Here is a 22656-nt window from a genome sequence, read left to right as displayed (position 1 = left end):
ACATACACAAATACACCAGAACAATAGCTTTTGAAGCATTATTAAGAATCGATACATCATTTTAATTAATGTGTGCCTTTAAAAGTAAATTAAGTGAATATTGCCGGAGTTATGGGGAGGTCTGCATCTCCAGTGGATAAGGTAATAAAAGGGATTGTCGCGGTAATGAAACACTAACAGGAGGCAGTTTTAGGCAGAAGCAGAGCTGCAGTGTCCAATGACTGAGAAGAGGATGGGACACAAGAAAGCTCTTGGTCATAACATCTTTTATCCCTTAATCAGCCTCATTCATTCCTGCCATAAATGTGTTGCCCAGCACAAGGAGCTGCAGGCCAGCATATCTGCTTGTTGAGTCCGGTCACAGCGTAGCAGGACTGGGGTTGGAAGGAGCCATAAACAGTCTGATGTATGTCTGAAAACAACTCATCTGTTAGCAGTGCTCCAGGAGATTTGATATCCTTTGCAAGAGTGCAGGGAACAAACCATGGCCACTTGGAAGGCATCCACCTGGCTTAGAATTTCACATTACTAGAGGGCATAAAGCACAGCTCCTTCAGCTCTATGGAAAAGTAGCTCGAGGCTGCACAAATGGCTGCTAAAAGCCTGCTGACACAGAGAAGCCTTAAACCCATCCATTAGGCTGCACTAGTACTCACATACACTACTCACTGCCTTAGTTTAGGAGCCGTAGGTGTTTTGGGACTGAGGTTATCTAATAAAAAAGTAAGCTAGGGATGGTCAGCATTTGTGCAAATGTGAGAGTTGTGAGGCTGAAGAACCTGTGCTTGACCTGCTACTGGAGACAGTTGTGAAAGGAGCAGACCATGTGTGAAATGTAAAGAGAAGTAGCATTGAATCCCTTTGAATGGAAGCCAAGTGTTAGTGAGCCTCAGACCAAATAACCCCTTACAACTAGGCAGGCTATGATTAAATACTATGGTCTGATGCTCTAAAAGTTAATTAAATGCAGGAGTAATGTGGGGCTTTTTAGAGCTGTTTTTATGGTTGTTAGTTGCTATGCAGCTGAAAAGAGAATGAAATGCAAGTGAGGAAGGCACTAGCTGGACAGGTTGCTCTCAGATGCAGTCTTCCCAGGGACAATGCTGCAGGGCTTACTCTCCTTTGTGCTTAGCAAGGCACAAGAAGACCTCTCTGAACTCAGAAAGCCAAGTCGTGACCTCTTGACATTTTTTACCACTACAAAAAATCCAACAATTTTCATCACATTATTGCTGATTTACACCATTGCGCAAGGGAGGGGAAGCAGTTTGTGTGAGAAAATTAGGAAAGACTTGTCCCCCCCAGAGAAAGAGCTGGAGCTAATAATCCCTCAACTGAAAACTCAAACTTGCAAATGCTGTGACATGCAGCAGCTTCCTTATGTCAATGGGAGGGAAGAGCCACAGTGTCAGCAGGATCAGACAGCACACTGCATCTCTGTAGGGTGGCAGATAGCTGGCAGAATTGCTCTCTGCTTTTCCCCCAGAGCTCCTGGCATGAGGACATATTAGAGATGTAGTCAGTATTGTCATGCTCTGGTTATTATCAGGAACAGCTCCACTGGCTGCTGTAATTTGTACTGAGGACTGCAGATGCCATCAACAGATAGAGGGAGAGGGATTGTAAAGGTAATCTACAGCCTTCTTCCTCAACTGAATTGAGTCCAGAATTGAGACTTTTATTTCAGAAACCAGAAACTCAGCAGAACTAATTTGTGTAGGTGCTATTAATAAACCACAGGAAATTAACTAAAATTTTAATTACTTTGGCTAGTAGAAGTGATTGGCTGTAATATGGGTTAACTCTGCCTTTTTTCCCAGAGCTGCTGAAGCCCTAGTTGTTTTCTTTGAGTTGGACAATGACACGTAGTTTTCAGACAAGTTTGGAAAGGGCATGGGTTTGACAATTAATGCGGTATAGTAGTCATTTTCTGACAGAATTGCTTTTTATAGTCTGACAACCCCTACTTGCTTCCCGTGGACACAGTGGTTTCACTTAAGACTAGAAGGCAGTAGATGAAATCCCCAAATAGACATCTTCTGCTTCCACAAAGATTTGAAAATGTGTGCTTCAATCTTGGAATGGGCTCAATGAAATGAATGCCCTCAGCCCTCTGCCTCCAGAAGTTATTCCTCTAAAGTTGTAATCCTTACTCTGGATGGCTGTTCCATTTCATATAGCCAAATCAGATCCCGATTTCTGTCCCAAAGGACAACAGTAAGCATTTTTAAGGAGTGTATGACTAAGAACACGCGTAATAGAGAATAATAATCTTTAAATACGTATACTCGCAATAAATGATGCATTGATGAATTGTAAAGAGAGGGCACAGAGTTAATGAAAAATGTCAGAATGTCTCAAAGATTTGCTTGATTATTACCTAGGAAATAACACAGTGTACATGAAATCATGGACAATAGGTTTGCTTCACTGTTAAAACAGAAAAGAAGTCTCTAAATTATATTGGGCTGAAAAGAGGGTTTATAATAGAAACATTGATAGAATCTTAATTATAGAAGCAAATTGCTCAGACTAAGGTTCTGGCCACCCAATTTAGGAATTAGAATGCAAGTATTTAAGAGGCTTAATAGGCCTGCTACTATTCAGCTGCAGATAGCAGCTGGCTTTAGAAGTACTGTAGCTAGAGATGTTGTGTAAGGAGGGATTATAATGGAGGATAAATTAAGTAATTTTAAACCACTTCATTACATGATACTTACATGTGCTATTTGTCAGTCATTTTCAACCCAAGTGGTTAGCCAAAAATTAGGAGTTTTAGAAATAGCATACAATAAGAGACTTGAGTGAGAGTCAAAGATTTGCTGCTGCAATCCTTTTTGTTTACCAAGAACATGTTAAATCCTGTTTTGTTAAACATAATAAACCAAAGAAAAGAAGTGTTTTTGCTCACTAGAATCCCTTCTAGAGTATGTCTTGGTTGTCCAGTACTTTCTACAGTGGTACGTACTATTCCAGTTATGGTTCTATAAAAGGCTCTAAATTCCTTTATTTTTAATGAAGAAGTCTGCCACACTTTGCTTCTAACAACCCTTATTGAGAGCTGAGAATGAAACAGAAATGACAAACTTAGGTATGTACAAAAACAAACAAACAAACAAAACCTCTACTTCTGAGTTTCCCAGCTCAAGGTTTATTCTTTGAGACAAACCAGCAGCAGAACAGAGACACAAACGTACATCTTGACTGTATTATCTAATCGCTAGGTTCTGCTGAGAGATGTTAGGAACATCTATTGATGAAGACTCCACTGGAAGAAAGCAGTACAGGAGAAAGGCTTATGCTAAAGAGGTCTCAAATTAAAAATGGACAATGTATTAAATCTTTTACTGTCCATCTTGAATGTTGCTCCATTTACTGTACCTGCCACAAAGGTTGAACACAAGGCTCTTCTTGCCAGAAAGTCCAGACCTTTTCTATAGGCCTTAAAGAATTATTGCAAACATGCTAAACATTAAGAAAAGAAATTGCATTTGGCTTGACAGACTTGACCAGGAGTGCCAAATATAGTTATTCAGTATCAGGAACAAAAGACAACCCTGTGATGGTTTCATCCCCAGTATTTCATTTTATAGATTTGGTCTTCCCAGATTTGGCTCTCAACCCACAAGAGCAGCTCTAAAAGCCCTAAGAAACAGGAATGGCATATGTACCGAGGCACAATTACAGGAAAGTTGCCTCTCTGGGAAACCCTGACGTTTTCCTCTGTTTGCCTGAATACAGAACAGTGTCCTTTAGAAACTGGTATCATCCACAACAGCCACTTATAAAAATGCTGTCATATCTCACAGATTGCTGCTGCTGGGCTTCTGCCACTTTGTCGTGCCTGGGACATGCAAATAGTACGAGAGAAGAAATATGTAGGTCCTAGAAGGTCCCTCTTTACAGAAAGAAGGGATAAAACAAATGTTATCACAGAGAATTCTGGTTATGCAGGACAAATAGCACACTAGGACAGTGACACTGGGATGATCTGACTACATAGGCTACACGTACTGTTCACAATACTCCTCTTCCCTGCTTATGGAGCTCCAGCTCTCTGACAACCCTCCTACGAGCATTCATTAGTCACAGAAGGCCACATTCCTCCATCTTTTGGACAGCTACAAACTAAACACCATTAGCCTCTTTCCAGCCACGCTTGAAACAATACATTGGTAGCTCAGAGAAAGCAATCTGCCTTAGCCTCAGGAAAGGATCTTTTTAGTCTTTGTTACGTTTTGAATTATTTTCATCCCTGACATGTTCTATGAAAGCTTCCACAACTGTGTATTTCTTAAGCTATCTTTAACCTCCCTTCAGAAAAATAAAAATAAAAATCTTCTTCTTCTCCTTTATCTCTTCTTGCCCTGTGAAATCTTTTGTGATTTATTTTCTACTGCCACAGTAGCTGATAACTTTTTTTTTTTTTTTTTCTTTCAGGCCTTAAGGGAAAGGATTCTTTTATCTTCCACTAGAAAGCCTTTTTTTTTTTTTTTTCCGTGGGGGGGGGGGTGGTGGTGGGAGGGGAAGGCATTAAGCAAGAGTAGGATCTACTAAGTTTTCACTGTTATTTATCACATCACTGAGACAGCGGGATGCCTCTGCTGGGACCTTGTGAACTTTATTTATTTGGAAATTAGATCTGGAATTCGGAATGCTATCAGACAAACTGGTAACATAATACAATATATGCCCTGGGAGTGGCAATCTTCTATGCTAACATTTCTCAAATAGTTACCTTAAAATCCTAGAAAGAATGCTACTTGATAGCATATGCTGCAGGTAAAGTTCATTAAAGCCAGCCAGAGGATCTTTCTTTTTAAGAATTGCCACTGGAGGAAACAATAACAACAGAAAATGGTTAGGAAAAAAGAGAAGTCTTGGGATATAATCAGAACCTAAGAACCTAGCCATTAAGCAGTGTCATCCCAATGCACTACCCTGCCTTTTTCCTCAGAAAGTTGACTTTGTGCTCTCTCACATGTACTAATGAACATGGCTAAAGGCTGAAGTTGAGGTTAATTCTTCCTTCACTGGCTAGGCTACCCGAGCACTCTTGGCACCGTTTCCAAAGAGGAAATGCTACAGGACTTCTTGAGGGAATTAGCAAAACCAATGAGTTTTAGAAGGAGTAAATATGTCAGAACTTACTTCCACAGCTATCTAAGTATGTTAAACTAAATTAAAGTATAACTCATGATAAGATGCAATATCCCTGCATGGGCATTTATTTCATGTGGGTTTTCCATTTCACTGCAGACAGACGGAGCTCACTCTACATTCTGCAGAGTCCTAAAGGCAGCAGCAGAGGCTGTCACACACGTTTTGAGCTTAAGCATCAAATGAGCAGTTTGTCATCTGAATTCACCACAGTGAAAGCCAAATGACACAGAACAATAATGTTTTTCCATGCTGCTGACAAGAGTGATTCAACGGTCCTTGCTAATACCACCTGCTCAAATGCTTTCCTCAGCAAACACAAAGTTTGGGAGCTGGTAGCTGCTGAGTCCAGCTGGGTCCCACTGGGATGTGCTGGAATGTGTTTTGTTTACTTTGAGATTTGCAGGTTTCAGTGTAATCAACAGACTTGGTGACTTAGTGTCATGTACCAGCTGAAAGACTGGTACCACCCCTTTGTTCCTTCAGTCACTGTCTCTTCTCTTGCTGTTCGAGGTAGATCACCGTTAGAGATAAGGTGTTTGAGTCCTGTAGGGACCAGTACTTATTTGAACGCAGTGACTAGCTTTTACGTACAACACATTGTGAGGATAATCCAATAATGATTGCATCTTAACCATTGGAGGGCTTCTTCCTTCCTACTTGTAGGGGTAGCATTTTGTTGCGTTGTAACTGATGAACAAAGCATTAACTAGGACTTTCAAAGATGTTTCTGGAAGGTCTTACAGCTGTTCTCAGGAACACAGACATCACCTACCTAGAGTATTTCTTTGAGTGTCTTGCCTTGATTTGGTCTCAGGGCCAGTGCCCTAACGGATTTTCCACATGGCTTTTAGATCCCATCACAAACTAGGATGTTACCCTAAGCTCAGGCACTGCTGGAACAGGGCTGAGAAACTTCTAAGAAAGACACAGCAAAGCAACTTGAAGAACATGAAAGACAATCATTTGAATTTTTTCCTACTTAAGTCAGCATGAAGGGGAAAAATGCAGTCAACGTAAATAGTCTAGAAGTGTGGAGGAAATTACTGTGGCCAGGAAATAAAAGGGGACATGGCAGTTTACCCACTGGTTTCAAGGGAAGCCACAGAACTGTTTAGAAAAGGAACAAGGAGTAGTGCAAGACTCAGAAATTGCCCTGATAAGGCCCTGATCCAGCAGGAGCTGAAGAAGTCACAGGCTGACAGTTACAGCCTGCTTGGGAGCACTTCTCTGGTTCAGGTCTTGATGTGAGCTTTGTCCTCACCCAGCCGCCTGTGTGCTATTTTCCACCTTCTGTCCTTCCCTCCAGTTATTGCTTGTCTTTAATGACTACTGAGAGCCCACTGGGAAACACAAAATCTGCTTAGTGGGGGCTGTATGCAAACTTTACAGAAAAGTATTTTTTCATATTAAAATATGAAAGGCAGTAGTACTACTTCCATTGCAAATCTCCATTTTGTATAAGCAACTTTTGTCTGTTAAAAATGCATTGTAAGATTTGTGGGAGATTCCTAGCTCATTTATTGTTTCCCTTGTTTTGACTCCTTGCACCCTCTCTAATAAAATTGGCTACTGTCTTTTGCTCAGACTTTAAAATGTCCATTCTCCTACCATTCTGTGCAGCTGTATCACAGCAGCAAAGATTGGCAGGTTAAAGCTGTTGGATGTTTAGCCATGAAATATGAACCTGATGTTACAGGGATGCAGGATGCAGAGCATCTCCTGTGGTCACCCATGGCTCATTCTCCATCATACCAGTCTATTTCTCCTACTGTGACCACATTCCTCATGGAACCATAGCAGTACACCTGGTCCTAGTCCGTTAAATTTGGCCCTAGTTTTTATTCATTCAATTTCACTAAAATACAACAGAATTACATGAGGGTGAATTTACTGCTTTTTGTTTAAGTTCTATATTATCTTCTTACTTATGCTGTCAGGTCTTAATCTGTTAGACAGCCATCAACAGATTACAACCTAACTGCATAAATTGTTAACATTGTCATTTTTTGATGGTTTTCTGTTTGTTTTTTAAAGCAACCCCACTAAATCCCAGCAATTACAGTCAAATGCAAAACAACTGCAACGATTACTGAACCAGCTAAAAGCAATTCAACTGCTCTATCTTCTAAGACATTACTGAGTCCAGAGACCTACAGATGAATCAGACCTCATAGTACTAGTTACAATTACAATGTGGCTTGTAGAGCATGGATAAATATGAATTTCATGATAAATACCTTCAGTTTATAAGGTAGTTAAAAAGTAATTTGTAGCATATAACTAAAGAAAGCAAAACCAAATGACTGCTAAATTCTTTCTAACATTTTATATATTTTATATATGTGTATTTTAGATCTATTTTGTAGTTTTCTTTGCTTTTTATTGAGTATCTAATCCAGGTGTTGGCTAGAAGTCAGATATAGAGCCATATGTATATATACACACAGTCGTCCACGAGAAGCTTCAGCGTAACTTGCTATAAAGTCTTTAAACAGTAACTGAATTGTAAATGTGTGTGAGAGAGACAGAGAGTGGAAGTGTGAGTTGGTTTTGGTGGATGAGAACCTACCACATCTCACATCCCATTCACAACCAGGCATAAAAGCCTGGTTATAAAGTGATAGGAAATGGGCCCCCATTTTTCTGTATCCTTGGTACTGTTTATTTTAACTGACAAACAGCTGCCCAGATTGTTGAATCTGCATTTCAAGAGAGCACATGGGATACAAAGCAAGGAGAGAGAAGCTAATAACCTGTTAGCTCACATCACTTGCTTCTCTAAGTCATTACAACAGTTATTAATGTGTTTTCCACTGTTTTGCTTTGCCTTTTGCCATTTCAAATGATTTCAGTAACAAAACTTGCATTATTTAGGCTAGGAAACAAACACATAATTTGATAGGCATACACACTATCAGCAAATGAACATGATTTAAAATAGTTAAAAATAAATTAACATGGGTAAAAGAAAGCATTACCTTTCTAAACAATTCCTCTGTTCCCCTTTGCTGAGCGATGTGGATGGTAAAAATTTAAAAAGTGTTTCTAGTACCTATGGATGTAATGAAAAATATTACTGCTAGAAAAATCCCGTTCACATAAAATTACATAAATAAATATTTAGTGACAGGTAATTATTTACATACACTCAATGTATTCTTACAAAACTACATATTTTAAAGTGGTATTTATTTCAAACTAAGTAGTGAGTGTCACCTAGAGTGTAGATTGTTATCAAGTAATTTATTGACTTCTAATGCTTTACTACTTTGCAAATTATTCAGTCTTAAATGTGCTGTATGCTTGCTTTTGTCTACTGGGCAATTTTACTATGTTGAAAAATATAGTAAAATAAAGCCCTGTGTGACTGTTGTCCTCAGCTTGGGACTATATGACTCTGGTATATCACCACAGATCACATCATCTCTCTTTCCCCTTTTATTTGTACCTGAGACACCCACCAAGGTCGGGGTGTCTGAGCTGGTTTTGCTTTCTCACAACAGGAGAACCACCCCATCTACTCTTCCATTCAAACATAGATATGAGGTTGGTTTGGTAGCCTGACAGAGAAACCTTTCTTGCACTCACTTACAGGTGTGCATGCACGTGCGTGCAGACACATACGTGCACTTGTAAGGATCTCTTCTTCCATTTAGTGGAAGGATCTGCAATGTGCAATGCTGTGAAGAGGGATGGATAAACAAAGTGTTATTTACCTTTACCTGATGTTGCAAGCCTAGAGATGTATACTTGTACATGATTTAAGCTCACTTAAATAGATGAATTAGTAGTGCACTTTATAAACCCTAATGTGAGGACAAGGTCCCAAGCAGAGGCCATTTGTTCACTGAAGCTTTTTTAATTATCTCTTTTTGTTAAAAGATGAGATGGGAAGAGGCATTCCTGTTTTAAGTTTGAGTCATCTGCATTTTCTTATCTACCCGGGTCTCTGTGGCACAACCCCCTGATCTCAGTTTCTTCTTTTGATGACTTTGTCAGCTTACTGGAAATAGCTCTGGATGGAGCTACAGGGTGAAAGAAAGTCACCAAATTCCTCAGACACCCTGGAATTCTTCCAGTATATCAGTATTTGTACAACTACAGAACTATTACATATAGAAAATCAGCATACGTTCCAAAGTTTTTCAACAATAGCAATGTGTAATTATTTACATTACAGACACAAAATTTCTGGGAATAAATAAATAAAAATTAGATTTTTAGGGAAGGAGAATTGTAGAAATAACTGGCCTGATTGCTCTCTTATAAGTGATGTTGATGTATTCAAAAGGAAGAAATGTGTTTTCTTTCAACTGCAACACTAGCTCTAATGCTGCAATCAGAGTCTGTGTGTACTCACTTAGGAAAGCAGAGGGAGCTGTCTGATGGCAATTACAATTCTCACTGCTAGGGAGCCCGGTCACAAATTAGCAATCTGACTTCTCATTATATCTTGCAAAAAAAGAAGACCTGATGTCCTTTGGAAGACAAGAGAATATGCATTGCATTATACTGTAACACAGCAGAGTTGGTAATTAACCTACAGAATAATTATGTTTCACTACGTCTAAGTAATAACAAGAACAAAAAAGACAATTCACTGATACGGGGCATTTAGAACAGGGAAACTAAACCTGACTCTCTTCTAGTGAACTGGCTGTGCTATGTGTGTAGCAGAGAAGTGCATTAGCTGAAACAGACACAGTCACTTAGGTCCTTTGCTTTAAAGAATGCTCATGGCCAGACGTTGCAACAGGGAATCATAAAAAAGTCAAAGTAATGGAAAGAAAGAGTTCATTTTATACAATCTAGTGGTCAATCTGGCCCTATTCCCACAAATGTCAGTCTTACCCTGCAGGCAGATTTCCCAAATGTAAAGCAAGAAGCTTAATTGAGATTAATGGCCCTTTTTGCTGGGGACCAGGAAAAGTACTAATTAATAAAGCAATATATTGAACAGCGATCATAATTTATAATATGTGCAATCTTTAGAATACTTAATAAGAATTGACCAACATGACCCTGAATGAGAATTATCTTCTGCCTATCTCATGTTGCTTTTACTATACCTTGTACTTGTCCAGCTCAAAGATAATATTCAAGATTTCCTTATTTTAAAGGACAGTATGTTTCCTTTATATGCCAGGATTATCCAAACAATTGCTTTTATCACACTTTCAGTGGATAGGATTTGAAGTCAGTTTACGTTATGGTCACAGATAAAAGGCTTCTGTAGGCCTAAGTTAAAGTAATTGCACTTACATTTGTTGATTTTGCTTTTACTGTCCATTTCTAGGCTTTCTTGAAACATTCAACTTAGTTTTTCTCCACTTCCTATCACCTGTAATACTGTTACATATTTTCTCTCACATCGCTGTGGGACAACTACTTTCTACACAGAAAAAAGCCAAAATTTTTCACACAGTAATTCCTGGATCAAATCAACTTTTCTCAGATTAACTAGGAACAGTACCTTGTTAAAAAGCATCTAATTTAAGAAATTTGTGACAGAGATTTAATCATTCATATACACATACAACATACACACACACATTTTCAAAGGTAAGGGAAAATAATTTACTACTTCCTTCATGAAATACTAGTTTAATGTTATACTTTAAGAATCTTTGCAGATGTTCCACAAAATGGTCAACACCATGCAATAACTTTTTTTTTTCTGATACATACTATGTACATGCATGTGTCCTATATCAAGGAAAATAAATACACTTACAAATACATGTATAAAGTATACTTATCCAACCTAAAAGAATTATATTCAGATGCCAAACAGATTACCTAATAAACAGCAGAAATAAATCAAGGTATGCAATATCTTATCTTCTAATTTTTCTATTATCAACATTACTAAATTATGCTCCACTTTTCCTTGGTAGATAAATCTATTAAAACAGAAAACCAGAAAGTTTATCTGTTTTTACTGGTCTACTTAAAAATTTCAGCTTATCTTTTATTCTAACCATAAATTTAATTCTGCTTTGTTTAGAAGTCCAAATCTCCCAAATACTCCAATGAAATCCCAATCCTTCCATGTTGAGCAGCCATCCTTTTAGACTTTGCTTTCTGTTGATACTTCATATTCTCATTTCCTCTTCATTAGCTTAGTTCCAGTTCTTGATGAAGTACTCTAGATTCATCTGTCATCACCCTAAGCGTAACTGTCGCAATCTGCAAATTATAAAACACTAAAGAAGAAATTTAGGGAGATATGATTCTATTGACATCAGTGAGCTGTACAAAACTAGCAAATCTCATTCACGTCCTAACATTTTACTGATTAAACAATCTTTGCATAAGCAGAAATCTCCTTAATACTCACAAAAGATACATTCATCTTCCATTATTTTATTTTAGTGCATTACATTATTTTATCTACATGCCACACTTAGAGACTGGATTTAAAAAAATTCTTTGCAGCATATAACTTTCTCATGCCCCCCCCCCCCCCTTTTTTTTTTGCTGCATCAAATTTTTTAACTTGGAAAAATAAAAAAAACAGTTCTTAATAAACCTCATCCCACCTGCAGGATGCTCATCTTACCCTAAAAGTAATCAAAATCAAATCTGTGTTACATGTTATTTAAAATCAATGACGTTTCTATGGATAGTGCACAAATGTACATGGCAGTAATTAATCACTACTTGTCTGTATCATGAAAAAAAAATATTTTTATGCTTCTATGAATTCAAAATTTATTCTCATTTTCCAATATATTTAATACACAAAGAATTAAAATATTTTGACTCCCACAGTAGAGTGGCAGGTTACCCCAAAACATGGTCTGGAAACCATTTTTTTAAATTACCTATTTCATGTTATACACAATACATATATCGTGTATGTATCATGCATATATAGATTGATACACATATATTATATAATTCAATTTTTGCCAAAAATCATTAGTTCATACTATATTTACACATGAAAAGACTTGTAGTTTGTAATTATTATGCTTCATTTAAGTCTGAGTAGGAAAAAATAAACAAAACAATATTTCCCTGAAGTTATGCATTCTTATAGACTTCACCTTTCAACTATTTTCTGCTCAAACTCAGTTTCTGTTGTATATTGAAACATATGACTCTATATAAAACACACTGGATTTGTTTGATGTCAATTGCATTATGCATATCCCCCACCCCCGTTTTTTTATTTAAGGGAATATAAGAATTTCAGTATATTTTTCTACCTCAAATATAGGGTCCCATTCTGTTGAAATGGTCTTTCAGTTCCAGGAATGGGTAAGATTGATTCATGCAATCAGCAACAGTTCTTCTGTGGAGTTCTGTGATAGTAAGATTAGGCTTCCCTTGTACACCTTTCCAAAATTATTCTTACACAACATATTTACTTGACTCACAAACATAAAGTTGCCAATCCTCGTATTTCAAGGTAACATCTCTACTATAAATGACTGCACATTGTAAAGCTTACTACAAAAAGTGGCTGAACCCTCATCCAAAGAAAGACGGTTCTAATTGCACTGCCTGACTAACTTTGATAAGAATAATCATAGATTTTCTGCTATGCAAAATTTCAACACTTGCAATCAGTCACCCAGTATCCCATAGCACTGATTTCACAGGGTTGTCGCCATAGGACGCTGTGGGGGCTCCTCCTGTGGGGGCATCCCTGTATCTTTCTTGTCAGACAAGCACTTAACTGCTGAAACATAATACCTTCTAAAACACTTTTAATCCTAGTCCCATTCTTTTGTTACTTACTTATTTATTTGTACAGAAAAATCCTTTTTCTGTCAAGAGGACTTTTTGATTGCATAAAAACATCATAATTCTGATTGCGCGCAGATTTAAATATGCTTAGTAAATAAACACCGAGATCAAACAGTGGCCTGGCATAGCATGCAAAATTAACTGTGTATTCAAATCTTCCTGAAAGTAAGACCCACATTACAAGAATATAAATTTTATAAATATATTCACAGATTAAATAGAATAATTTTTACCAGAACAGTTTGATCTCATTTTTTAACCCATTCCAAAGTTCTTTTTTCACTTTCCTGGATCCTCTGTATGAATAAGTTGGATGAGAATTTCAGAAACCACACAAAACACCATACAGACATTCTTTTTAAGCATTTTTACACATTACTAATATCTAAACTACCCTCTTCAAAGATCAATGTTCAGAGCTTGGGGTTCTTCCTCAGTCTGTGTTGGTACAAGCTGACATTCAATTCATAATTAAAACTAAATAGTGGCCTTAGAATTTGCCTTTTTTTTTTTTTTTTAATGTGAAGGATAACATATGGCTTTTGTCTCATATTCTTAAGGAAACAAAAGAGCTCACAAAAATTATATGAGACAAATAAGACAGTTTTAAGATCAACTTTTATTGAAAAATTAAAACTGCATTGCATATCTTCTTTATAACTTCGACATTTCTTTAACCACAAAACAGAGATTCTGTTTAAAAAATCTCTTCATATTTGTCACCATTCAAAAAACAGATTATGAATCATCGTTCAATTATTTTAAAATCCTGGGCTACTTTCAAGGCCCCTGGTTCTTTCTGTCTGCAATGAATGGTATAATCTATCTTCTCCAGAAAAGTACCTTTAGTAATACAACCAGAATTCTTCTAATTCAAAATCAACAGCTGCTGTTGATTTTCATCTAATGATCAGTCTTTTCTATAAAAATCATTTCAGTTAATAAGCTCTGCAGCTACGTGTTCAGCTAAAACCTTGCCTATTTATTTGATCTGAATTCACCTGCCCAAATTACAGTGATTGTCAGTGTGATTTTAAAGACAAAATTGCTATATTTTAAACCTCAGAAAAGCAAAGTTACTCACCTGGAATTGTAATGCTTTGAATTAGTCAACACTTCTGTATATCCATACTTCCTGATCTCTCATGTGTAATAGCATATGGATTAAAAAACAGGAATATTCCAGATAAGCTTTTGTTTGAGAAGCTGTAATATATTACCAAGATGAAAATTACCTGATAAGAAAACACAGATGAGTTTTCCTACTGATGACCATAATTGCTCTGTTAAAATCAGCTAACCAGGTGAGAACCTAGTATGAGCCCTGTGCATGTGGAAGCCAGTACATGTAATAGGGAAGCACTCTGGAGTTGATATTAGAATTAAAAGCTTCACACACACCAAAAAAAAAAAAAAAACACTAGACTAAAAACAAAACAACCTGTAAGTATCACCTGTGTCAAGACATAACACTGCAGATAGGCAAGATAAAATTCAGAGTGTAGGAAGATAGATTTAAAGCTCCAATCTTTACAGAAAGCACCTCTGTGATAACTTTCTCATTTCTCAGGCAAGCAGGAGGAGTTCTGTATAAATCTTCCCTCTGTATAAAAAACATCAATGGCAACAGCTAAAACCTCTGATGCTTCTTACCTCCAAAAAGCAAGATACTCCACTAAGTAAGGAAGCTGAAATTCTAGTGAGCAAAACACGATATACGTGCTGAGGAGATCTAGATCTATTTCTGACTACAGCAACAGACTGTCCAAGCCTTGCTGCCAGTAAACCATATTAAAGTCTTTCCTATAGTTTTGCAGTCAGTTATATCAGATAATTCTTTTTACCTAGTTTATATGCTTCTAGGGGATATAAAATTTCAAATACCATAGATTGTTACTATCATATCAAGATGATGATCTGGATACAAGACCCATGAGGTTAAAACGTTAAGGTTAGAGGATTAAGGGTAAATTGTGATCTTCCGGCTTTGTAATACTGCTGCTGAAATATCCTGACAAAGGAGGTGCAGGAAGTTAGAAATTTTCACCTAGGAACTGTTAGAAGAAATCACAATGACTATGGTGCTGCTGGTGTGGAGGACACAAAATACCCTAGTGAAGTAAGGTCAGTAGTTAAATGCATTTGCGTTGATTATTCTAGTTCATGTTGTTTCTCATAAACCAGAAGGACTAAGGACTCAACCTTCTGTAGCTGGACTTTGAATAAAGTAAAATTGTGATAGAGACCAGATTTCAGGCAGAAGCCTTTGAACTGAAATGTGACAGTACTCTCCCTTCAAAACAAACTTGACTCTATAATCCTAAAAACAGTGTGAGAGGCCCTCTGGTTTTGATGAATAGCTTATATCTATAAAGAATAACAATTAATATTGTGGCAGTTGGTACTGGTTCAATATTCACACTGCTTCTGTGTGGCAGGACTCAGGTCTTACAGCATAGCTGTTTACATTAAAAACTGTTAACTAGTAAAGGCATGGTAAGATATCAGCCTTATAATTAAGGAAGGTTATGGTTTAAGTTTAAAAAAACAAAGATACCAACTGCACTATTTTGATGAAAAGAACCTACTAAAGAAATACTGTACTGGTGGGATTAGCAGGGGTTTCAAGGCTTAAACATAATGATGTATATAATCTTTTGAAAGTCATAACCATAAACTTAGAAAGCAATGACAATTTTATAATCATTTTAGATTTAACTTGGAGGATATCAAGAAAAGGCTTTGCAGAATGTTATGTAAAAGGGATGAACAATAGTCCTACAAAAAGTTGGAAAGGCTGTGCTATATGACGTGACATTTATTATTTTACAGATTCTTCTTTCTACCTGTTCTGACCCCGCTGAAGATGTAAGACAGCATCCTCAGAAGACAGACTGTGGCACCTGCAGGATGGGAGTATCTGCTGTCTGTAGCTGTCTGTCCTTCCACAGAACTGAAGAGGGTCAGAGAAGCTGTGAATATGGCATAGTGTGACTGCATTTCACTTAAAATTTCTAAAATAATTAGATTTTATTGCTGATTTGGAGAAGAAAAAAAAAAAAAAAAAGGAAAAGAAAGCCCAACTAATGATTGACTTGCATGGGTAATAGACATAGAAGCATGTATGAAGAGGTTTGAAATCAGCATATTCCATTTATCACCATGACAGTAATTCTGTAGACAGAGAACTATTGGATTTTCATTTCATTCCACTATTCTGCTTCCAGTGGAGTTTTCCACTTTGCAGTATTGATTATCTAATGATTAAAACTGAACAAGCTGCAGATGACTCTGGTGTCTATACTTTGAAAAGCCTGGCCAGTTTAAATTGTTGCAACAAGCCAGCTGTATTTAAAAACTCTGAGATGAATTTTGTTTCTATTTATTTTATGTGCTCCAACCACAGAGTGAATTTAATTTCACTAAAAGAATGGTGCTGGTTAAGACTCACATATAAATGCTATAGACCTTCAGGAATTTTCCCAAAGAATTTAGTTAGAATGGTCATACAGATCAGTCCTGAAATACAGCTCAAGACCAGGGGCCTTGGTTAGCAACCAATATTCACTAGAAAAGCATTCAGAACACTGAACAGACATTCTGACATTACAATAAATAAAAATGAAAATTCTAATAGATTAAGGGGATTTCATTATTTGACAATCTATATACAATGTTAGAATTATTTCTAATCAGTAAAATTATCTGTAAATTATTATTTTAAGGGCACTAGGATTGAAATGAAAGTGTCAACTAATATTTTTGTATTTTTTCTTTGGCTCACAAATACACTAAAATACCATAAACATTATTTAGAACTTCAATAATATATAAATAGGATACATTACAAATGGAAGAAAATACAAGACAACTCTTCAGCATGGTAAATCTCTGCATATAAATAAGCAAATATTTCATATACCTACAATTCAACAGTTATCTTGCTGTAAAACTATTACATTTAAATCCTTTTACACAAAGTCAATTAACAATAATATACACAATCTACACAAATTAACCTCTAAAAATACAGCAATAATATACCTGTTACAATGACTCTGCTACTGTTATCCCCTGATGTGACACTAAAGGGGAAATACAACTATTTTACTCAAAGGTGCTGTTAGAGATTGCTGTTTTGTATGTAAGAGAAGCACCAACAATAAGATTTAATACTGTTATACGTTTTTTTTAGCTCCTAAGAATCTACATTTTAGAAATGTTTCTAACTGTTTCTATAATTTTATCTGGCAAAAAAAATCTGTAGCACATTATCCACGTCATTAGTTGTTGAAGGAAAACTTAATTCTCTTAAAGTAGAAAACATGCTGTGGCTTAGGTCTAAGTTTATAACCACTTTATATATATATATGTATATATATGTATATATATAATTATATATATATTTATACTGTACATATGTACTGTGCAGAGTTCTTCATTTTCTGTTTTAGTACTTACTAATTTCCTGCTGACTACAATGAACAAGACCAATGTAAGAGTCAACAGTACTTCAAGACAATACATTTTCCCTCAGTAAAATGATCTACCAATACATGTATGGTTTAGTAGCCTATACCTTGTTGTTGCTGTTTAACGATGTCTTAAGAGATTGGAGCTTACAGAAAGGGAATTTCCTTAAAACATGTTTTGCAGAACTGGGTTAAAAAAAATAGCCAGTACTGGAAAACAGTGAATTAGAGAAATAAATAATTCAACCATAGCACTACAGCTCCTGCCCCAGTCTCTCTATTTCCTCAATGAGGAAGTCTATGTCAGACTTCGTTGCTGCTGGGTTTGAGATGACCATTCGGAAGAAGTTGACTTTATCACCCTGTGGCTGATATCCAACCATGGTAGTACCTGACTCCATCATCAGCGCTTTGATTTTCGGTGCCACCTTTAGAAATTAAAACGAGAGAGAGAGAAAGAGAGAGATTCAAAATTTTTTACATCTTTTCTTTGTATATAACAACCTTTCTTAATTTGGGGAAAACAAAAAAGAATGAAATTGACAGATCAAAAAGGCAATACAAGAACAAAAGCTTGAAAAACTACGTGTGTGTTTAGGATTGGATACTTAAAGGAAAATCAACAAAAATAATGCCCACCTTCTAAGAAATCTTTTTTGATTACGAGACAGACACTAGCGTCCTAGTGTATTCAGTCTGTAATAGTTTAATATATCTAGCGTATATATCATTTCTATATGCTGATTAATTTCCATTCTTATAGCCCGAACAACGAATATTTGAATGACAGGTACTGGAAGTGCACAGCTCTGCTACAGTGTTTGGAAAAAAAGAGGTATGGATGATCTTTTCATAAATAATTTTATTTTTTCCTCCCCAGAAATACTCTGGAACCAACTTTTTGCGGGTCCTGGATACTTTCAATGAAAATATATGTGTTCTCAGGGCTAATTTGCTAGCAGGGCAATAAGGGGGACAGTGGAAATTTTTCAACAAGATCTCTGTCATAAAGAATATTTTCTGCTAGCATAAGCCATGGAAACTTTCCAGTATTCTTGCAATACTGCACATTTACCTCAGTCTGACTTCCTCGCTTTAATTTATAAGGAATACTGTTCCAACCGTCTTAATATTTGGGATTGAGTAGGGCAGTTTTGCTGTTCTGTTCTGTCTTCTGCTCTGCTGTCTGCCAGCCAAGGTCAGATTTCAGGTTCTCAACTATTTTGTAGGATGCTTTATAGCGTTCTTTAACATTTAATGTGGTCAAGTCAAACATTTCATCCTTATTCCCAGTCTTATATATCTTCCTTTTTTCTCTCACTTTTGGCAATTTCTTTATCTAACATATCACTGGGTTGATCCAGGAATTTTTGTTCTCTCCTGTTCTCTTTCCCAGTGTGTTGCAGACAAAACAGTATCTACAAAACCTCCCAATTTGGCCCATTCTTCTTCCTTTCCATGCATAAAAAAACGCAATTCATTTTTACAACTATAAAATAATTCTTTTCTCTGCTTAATTTATTTCATTCCGCTTCTATCTGACAAAAATGCTGTTACAAAATTAATGTCTTTCACTTCCCTCAAGTCCTAAGTAACAGAGAAATTCTTCTGGTGGTGTCTCTACCATGCCTTCATTTTGCTGTCATTTCTTAAAAAAAAAAATAGCCCATAGTCTTTCAGAAGGTATTCACTTTCACTGAAATGCAGTAATTAGTTAAATATTACAAAATTACCCATTACTAATCAAGCACAATTAAAAACAAAATAAAAACTTGAGAAAAGACTTACAGGTTTCCATGTCCTTTACCCGTCCCTTTCAAATAATTACCCTTGTATTTCTCTTGCTGATACGGTGTTCAAACTGGTTCAGACAGGATGGGGACCTTTTTTTGTGCTTTTTAAAAACTGTAAATGCTTTTGGGACTACAGAAGTAATAGAAAACAATGAATAACTGAGTTGTTCTATAGGGAAAATGTGACTTCAGCCCCAATAGGAGACAAAGGTGAATAAATATCAAGGTCATGACAAGCAATTAGAAAACTGATATCCCAGAATCTGGAACATGCGTCAAGACATGAACGTATTATTTTGAATCAACAGAATACTTTGGGTTGAAATAGCAGAGTATATTTTTCACATAAGTCTCACCCTGTGTAACTTCTCTCGTCTCTCATCACAGTCTGGCATGCCCCTGAGACTTGGTGGAATATACCAAAAACATACGTTTGTATGCTCTGGCTGCAAAAAGAATAACCAAACACAAACATCAATAAACAAAATAATAGAGATTAATCAGACACTCTGTGGGCTAGCATATTAGAGCATAGACTTGGATGCCAAAAAATAAATAGATACAGTACTGCTTTTTGCATCTACTATCTTAGATTCCCTAGACATCATCCCATTTGCAACATTTTAGGGTGCTAAGTGTCAACGTCTTCTACCTTCATGAAGTTTTAAGGGGAACTGCTTTTCAAATTCCCTACAAGGTCAACCCCATTTTCCTTTTTGTAGTAAATGAAGAGATAATGGATATGCTATTCTATGAACCAGGAGTTTATACAATACCAGGAGTTTATACAGAACACAGAAAAACAGATTTGCAGTTATGTACATGGCAGCATGTGGAATCTTAGAACGAATAGATTGCTTTAAGGTATTCTTCATGCCCTAAACTCAAAAGACCTCTGGAGAGGAGAGAGAAAGGAGATAAAGCTGACATCTGTGATATAAACCCACACATAATTGGCCAAAAAATCTCCCCAGATATCAATAGTGATGTAATTCTTTGGAAAATAAGAGCAGTTCTGCGTAACTGGGTTGAACTATGGGAGGTATGAAGACTGTTTTCAGAATTCCATATGGATTTGGCTCCCACACATAGGTTAAATGAAAGAAAACTTACCTCTCCTTCAAAAACCATTTCAAATTCTTCTCTGTTTTTGATTTTAGTATAGAGATATTCTGCCAGTTCCAGGCATTTGTTGATCTGATTTTCAAATCCTACTGTACCCTGTTTTAAAAACAAAGTAAGTATTAATTATATAGTAGTATTTCATCCCCTGATGTAATCAACTTTGCAGACAGGCTTTAATCTTAAATGGCTTCAGACAAATCATTTAGCAGAATTATCTCTTATAATTTAAAAGTAAAGTTAATCAATAACTATAGAAGCGGCTAAATATGTCCTAATTGTAATCACTATTTCCTTTTGTTCTGTTTTTAAGAAAATTTATGGTAATAAAAACAAAGACTTCTGATATTTTTAAGAGCATTTTTTTCAGTTTTCAAATATAAAAATACTGAGTCTTGGCATCCCAGTTTTTGTTGAAAGACCATGAACATGGAACAGAAACTCAACTGAAACCCGGTAAGATCTGGAAACTAATTTATTCATCTAAACAGTTTGCTAGAACTTTGCATTTTAAAAAGTCAGAAAACAACAGCCTGTTTGCATAAAGTCATTGTCTACCTACTGGTCTTCTGTAGTATCTGATTTTTTGAAAGATCATAATCCCAGAAAAAGTAGATGAGCACTGACAATAAATAAAATAGGAAACAAAACAAAACACTTTTTTTTCTTATATTTGTTTATATGAATGAAGAAGTAAAAGAAAATCAAAATTATCATTATTATACTGCAGGACTATATCTGAATTACACTGATCAAGTGACTTAAAACTTTCTTATTATTTCCATCCAAATTTATTGATGGCTAATGTTGTCCTACAAGTTGAATGGTTCTTTTTTTTACTTAAATCTCAGATACCTGTATGTTTAGAAATTGTGATTAAGGAAGTGTTAAAAACAGTCTTCCATTACATGAGTCTTATAAATTAAATAAATAATTTCTGATATTTGAACTCTAATTTTATTATTTACCTTTGCCTTCCACATCAACCAGAATTTGAAAATGTCCACATGTCGACCACACTGTATCGCCTTATCTCCAGTGTCATAGGATACATCATACTGTTTGTCTTGCTGGAAGAGATATCCTGCACACATTTGATTGCAGCCTTGAAGTATACCCTGTAATGAAAAGCATGGACATATATGAAACATACGGCATAAGTGTGAATCTGTATGCATTAATAATACATAGACTGTATATCAAATATGTACAGAAGAATTGTTCTTTAAAGGACCAAATAATGAAATATTGACCTTCTTTTATAAACCTGAGCCACAGCTGCAATTTTATAACCTAGGGTGGTTCCCTTAGCAGTTCCTGAGAAGTCATACGGTTTTACACATCCAGACATCCGCAACTGAAAAAACATCCTCAGATGCATTTGGATTCTTAATTTCCAATACTAATTTGGTCCACTTCATACTGTAAAGCTGTGTTTTTAAGACTTAAACATTTGACGTATTAAAATATACACTAGAATAAAGTTGTGGTTTCTCAGTGCTGCATATAGCTACAGAAAATTTAGAAAAAAAAATCAAAGGCTCCAACTTAATATATTTTCCAGCTTATGATACTTAGCATTAGTGATAACTGTAAACACGGATGATCTAAACTGGATGGTTTTTGCTTAGAAATATTTTAAAATAAGCAAACACTGGGAAGGAGTGCATTGCAGCCTTTAAAATGATGGTCTACAGACCAATAGAGATCTACAGGCTACAAGTAAGGATCTCTGATGGAAGCACAAAGGAGAAAATTCCTGTATGTTACACAGAGTTTATATATGAAACATTTCTAAAGTGGTCTGCATCTTCTTTAGAATATATTACTGGTCTTTTTAAGAATGTCATAGACCACAGATGTAGCTGATCAACACAAGAACACCCACCAAAATTCCTCCACAGAAAATAATTTTGCCCAAATCCTACAATTTCACAGAATCACAGAATTTTCTAGGTTGGAAGAGACCTCAAGATCATCAAGTCCAACCTCTGACCTAACACTAACAGTCCCCACTAAACCATATCCCCACTAAACCATATCCCTAAGCTCTACAAATTTGCATGATAAGCATGCATGCCACTAAATAACGGCTAGTGCTTCCCTCCACTAGATCTCAAAGTGCTTTTTAAAGGCAAGTATAACACTTTATGGTAAGTGTTCAGTTTAGAGATGGGTCACCTGGAAAACAAATGGCTGATCTAGGACTGAACCCTACAACACCTACATCTCTGCTCTACAGCCTTGTACCACTTCCTCAACAAACATCTTCTAGTAGCAAACGACATGTTAGAAAAGGAAGGAAGGAGGGAGGGAAGGGAGGGAAGGGAGGGAAGGGAGGGAAGGGA

At 36.2% G+C, this 22656-nt stretch overlaps 1 protein-coding gene across 1 annotated transcript in view; it reads right to left on the bottom strand.

The window, feature by feature from the left end:
* Positions 1-10840: 10840 nt before the first annotated feature.
* The window catches only part of GAD1 (glutamate decarboxylase 1), a 32751-nt gene continuing 20935 nt past the window's right edge, over positions 10841-22656 (bottom strand). Inside the window, exons 14-17 of the mRNA XM_035331800.1 lie at positions 21277-21426; positions 20300-20407; positions 19543-19632; positions 10841-17821 (exon numbers count right to left, since the gene is read on the bottom strand). Coding sequence (XP_035187691.1) covers positions 17648-17821; positions 19543-19632; positions 20300-20407; positions 21277-21426 — 522 coding nt within the window. The 3' untranslated portion in view covers positions 10841-17647. The remainder of the gene's footprint in view (positions 17822-19542; positions 19633-20299; positions 20408-21276; positions 21427-22656) is intronic.

This window comes from Oxyura jamaicensis, chromosome 7, assembly GCF_011077185.1.
Source record: "Oxyura jamaicensis isolate SHBP4307 breed ruddy duck chromosome 7, BPBGC_Ojam_1.0, whole genome shotgun sequence".
Lineage (NCBI taxonomy): Eukaryota > Metazoa > Chordata > Aves > Anseriformes > Anatidae > Oxyura > Oxyura jamaicensis.
This window is presented reverse-complemented; position numbering and strand designations above follow the sequence as displayed.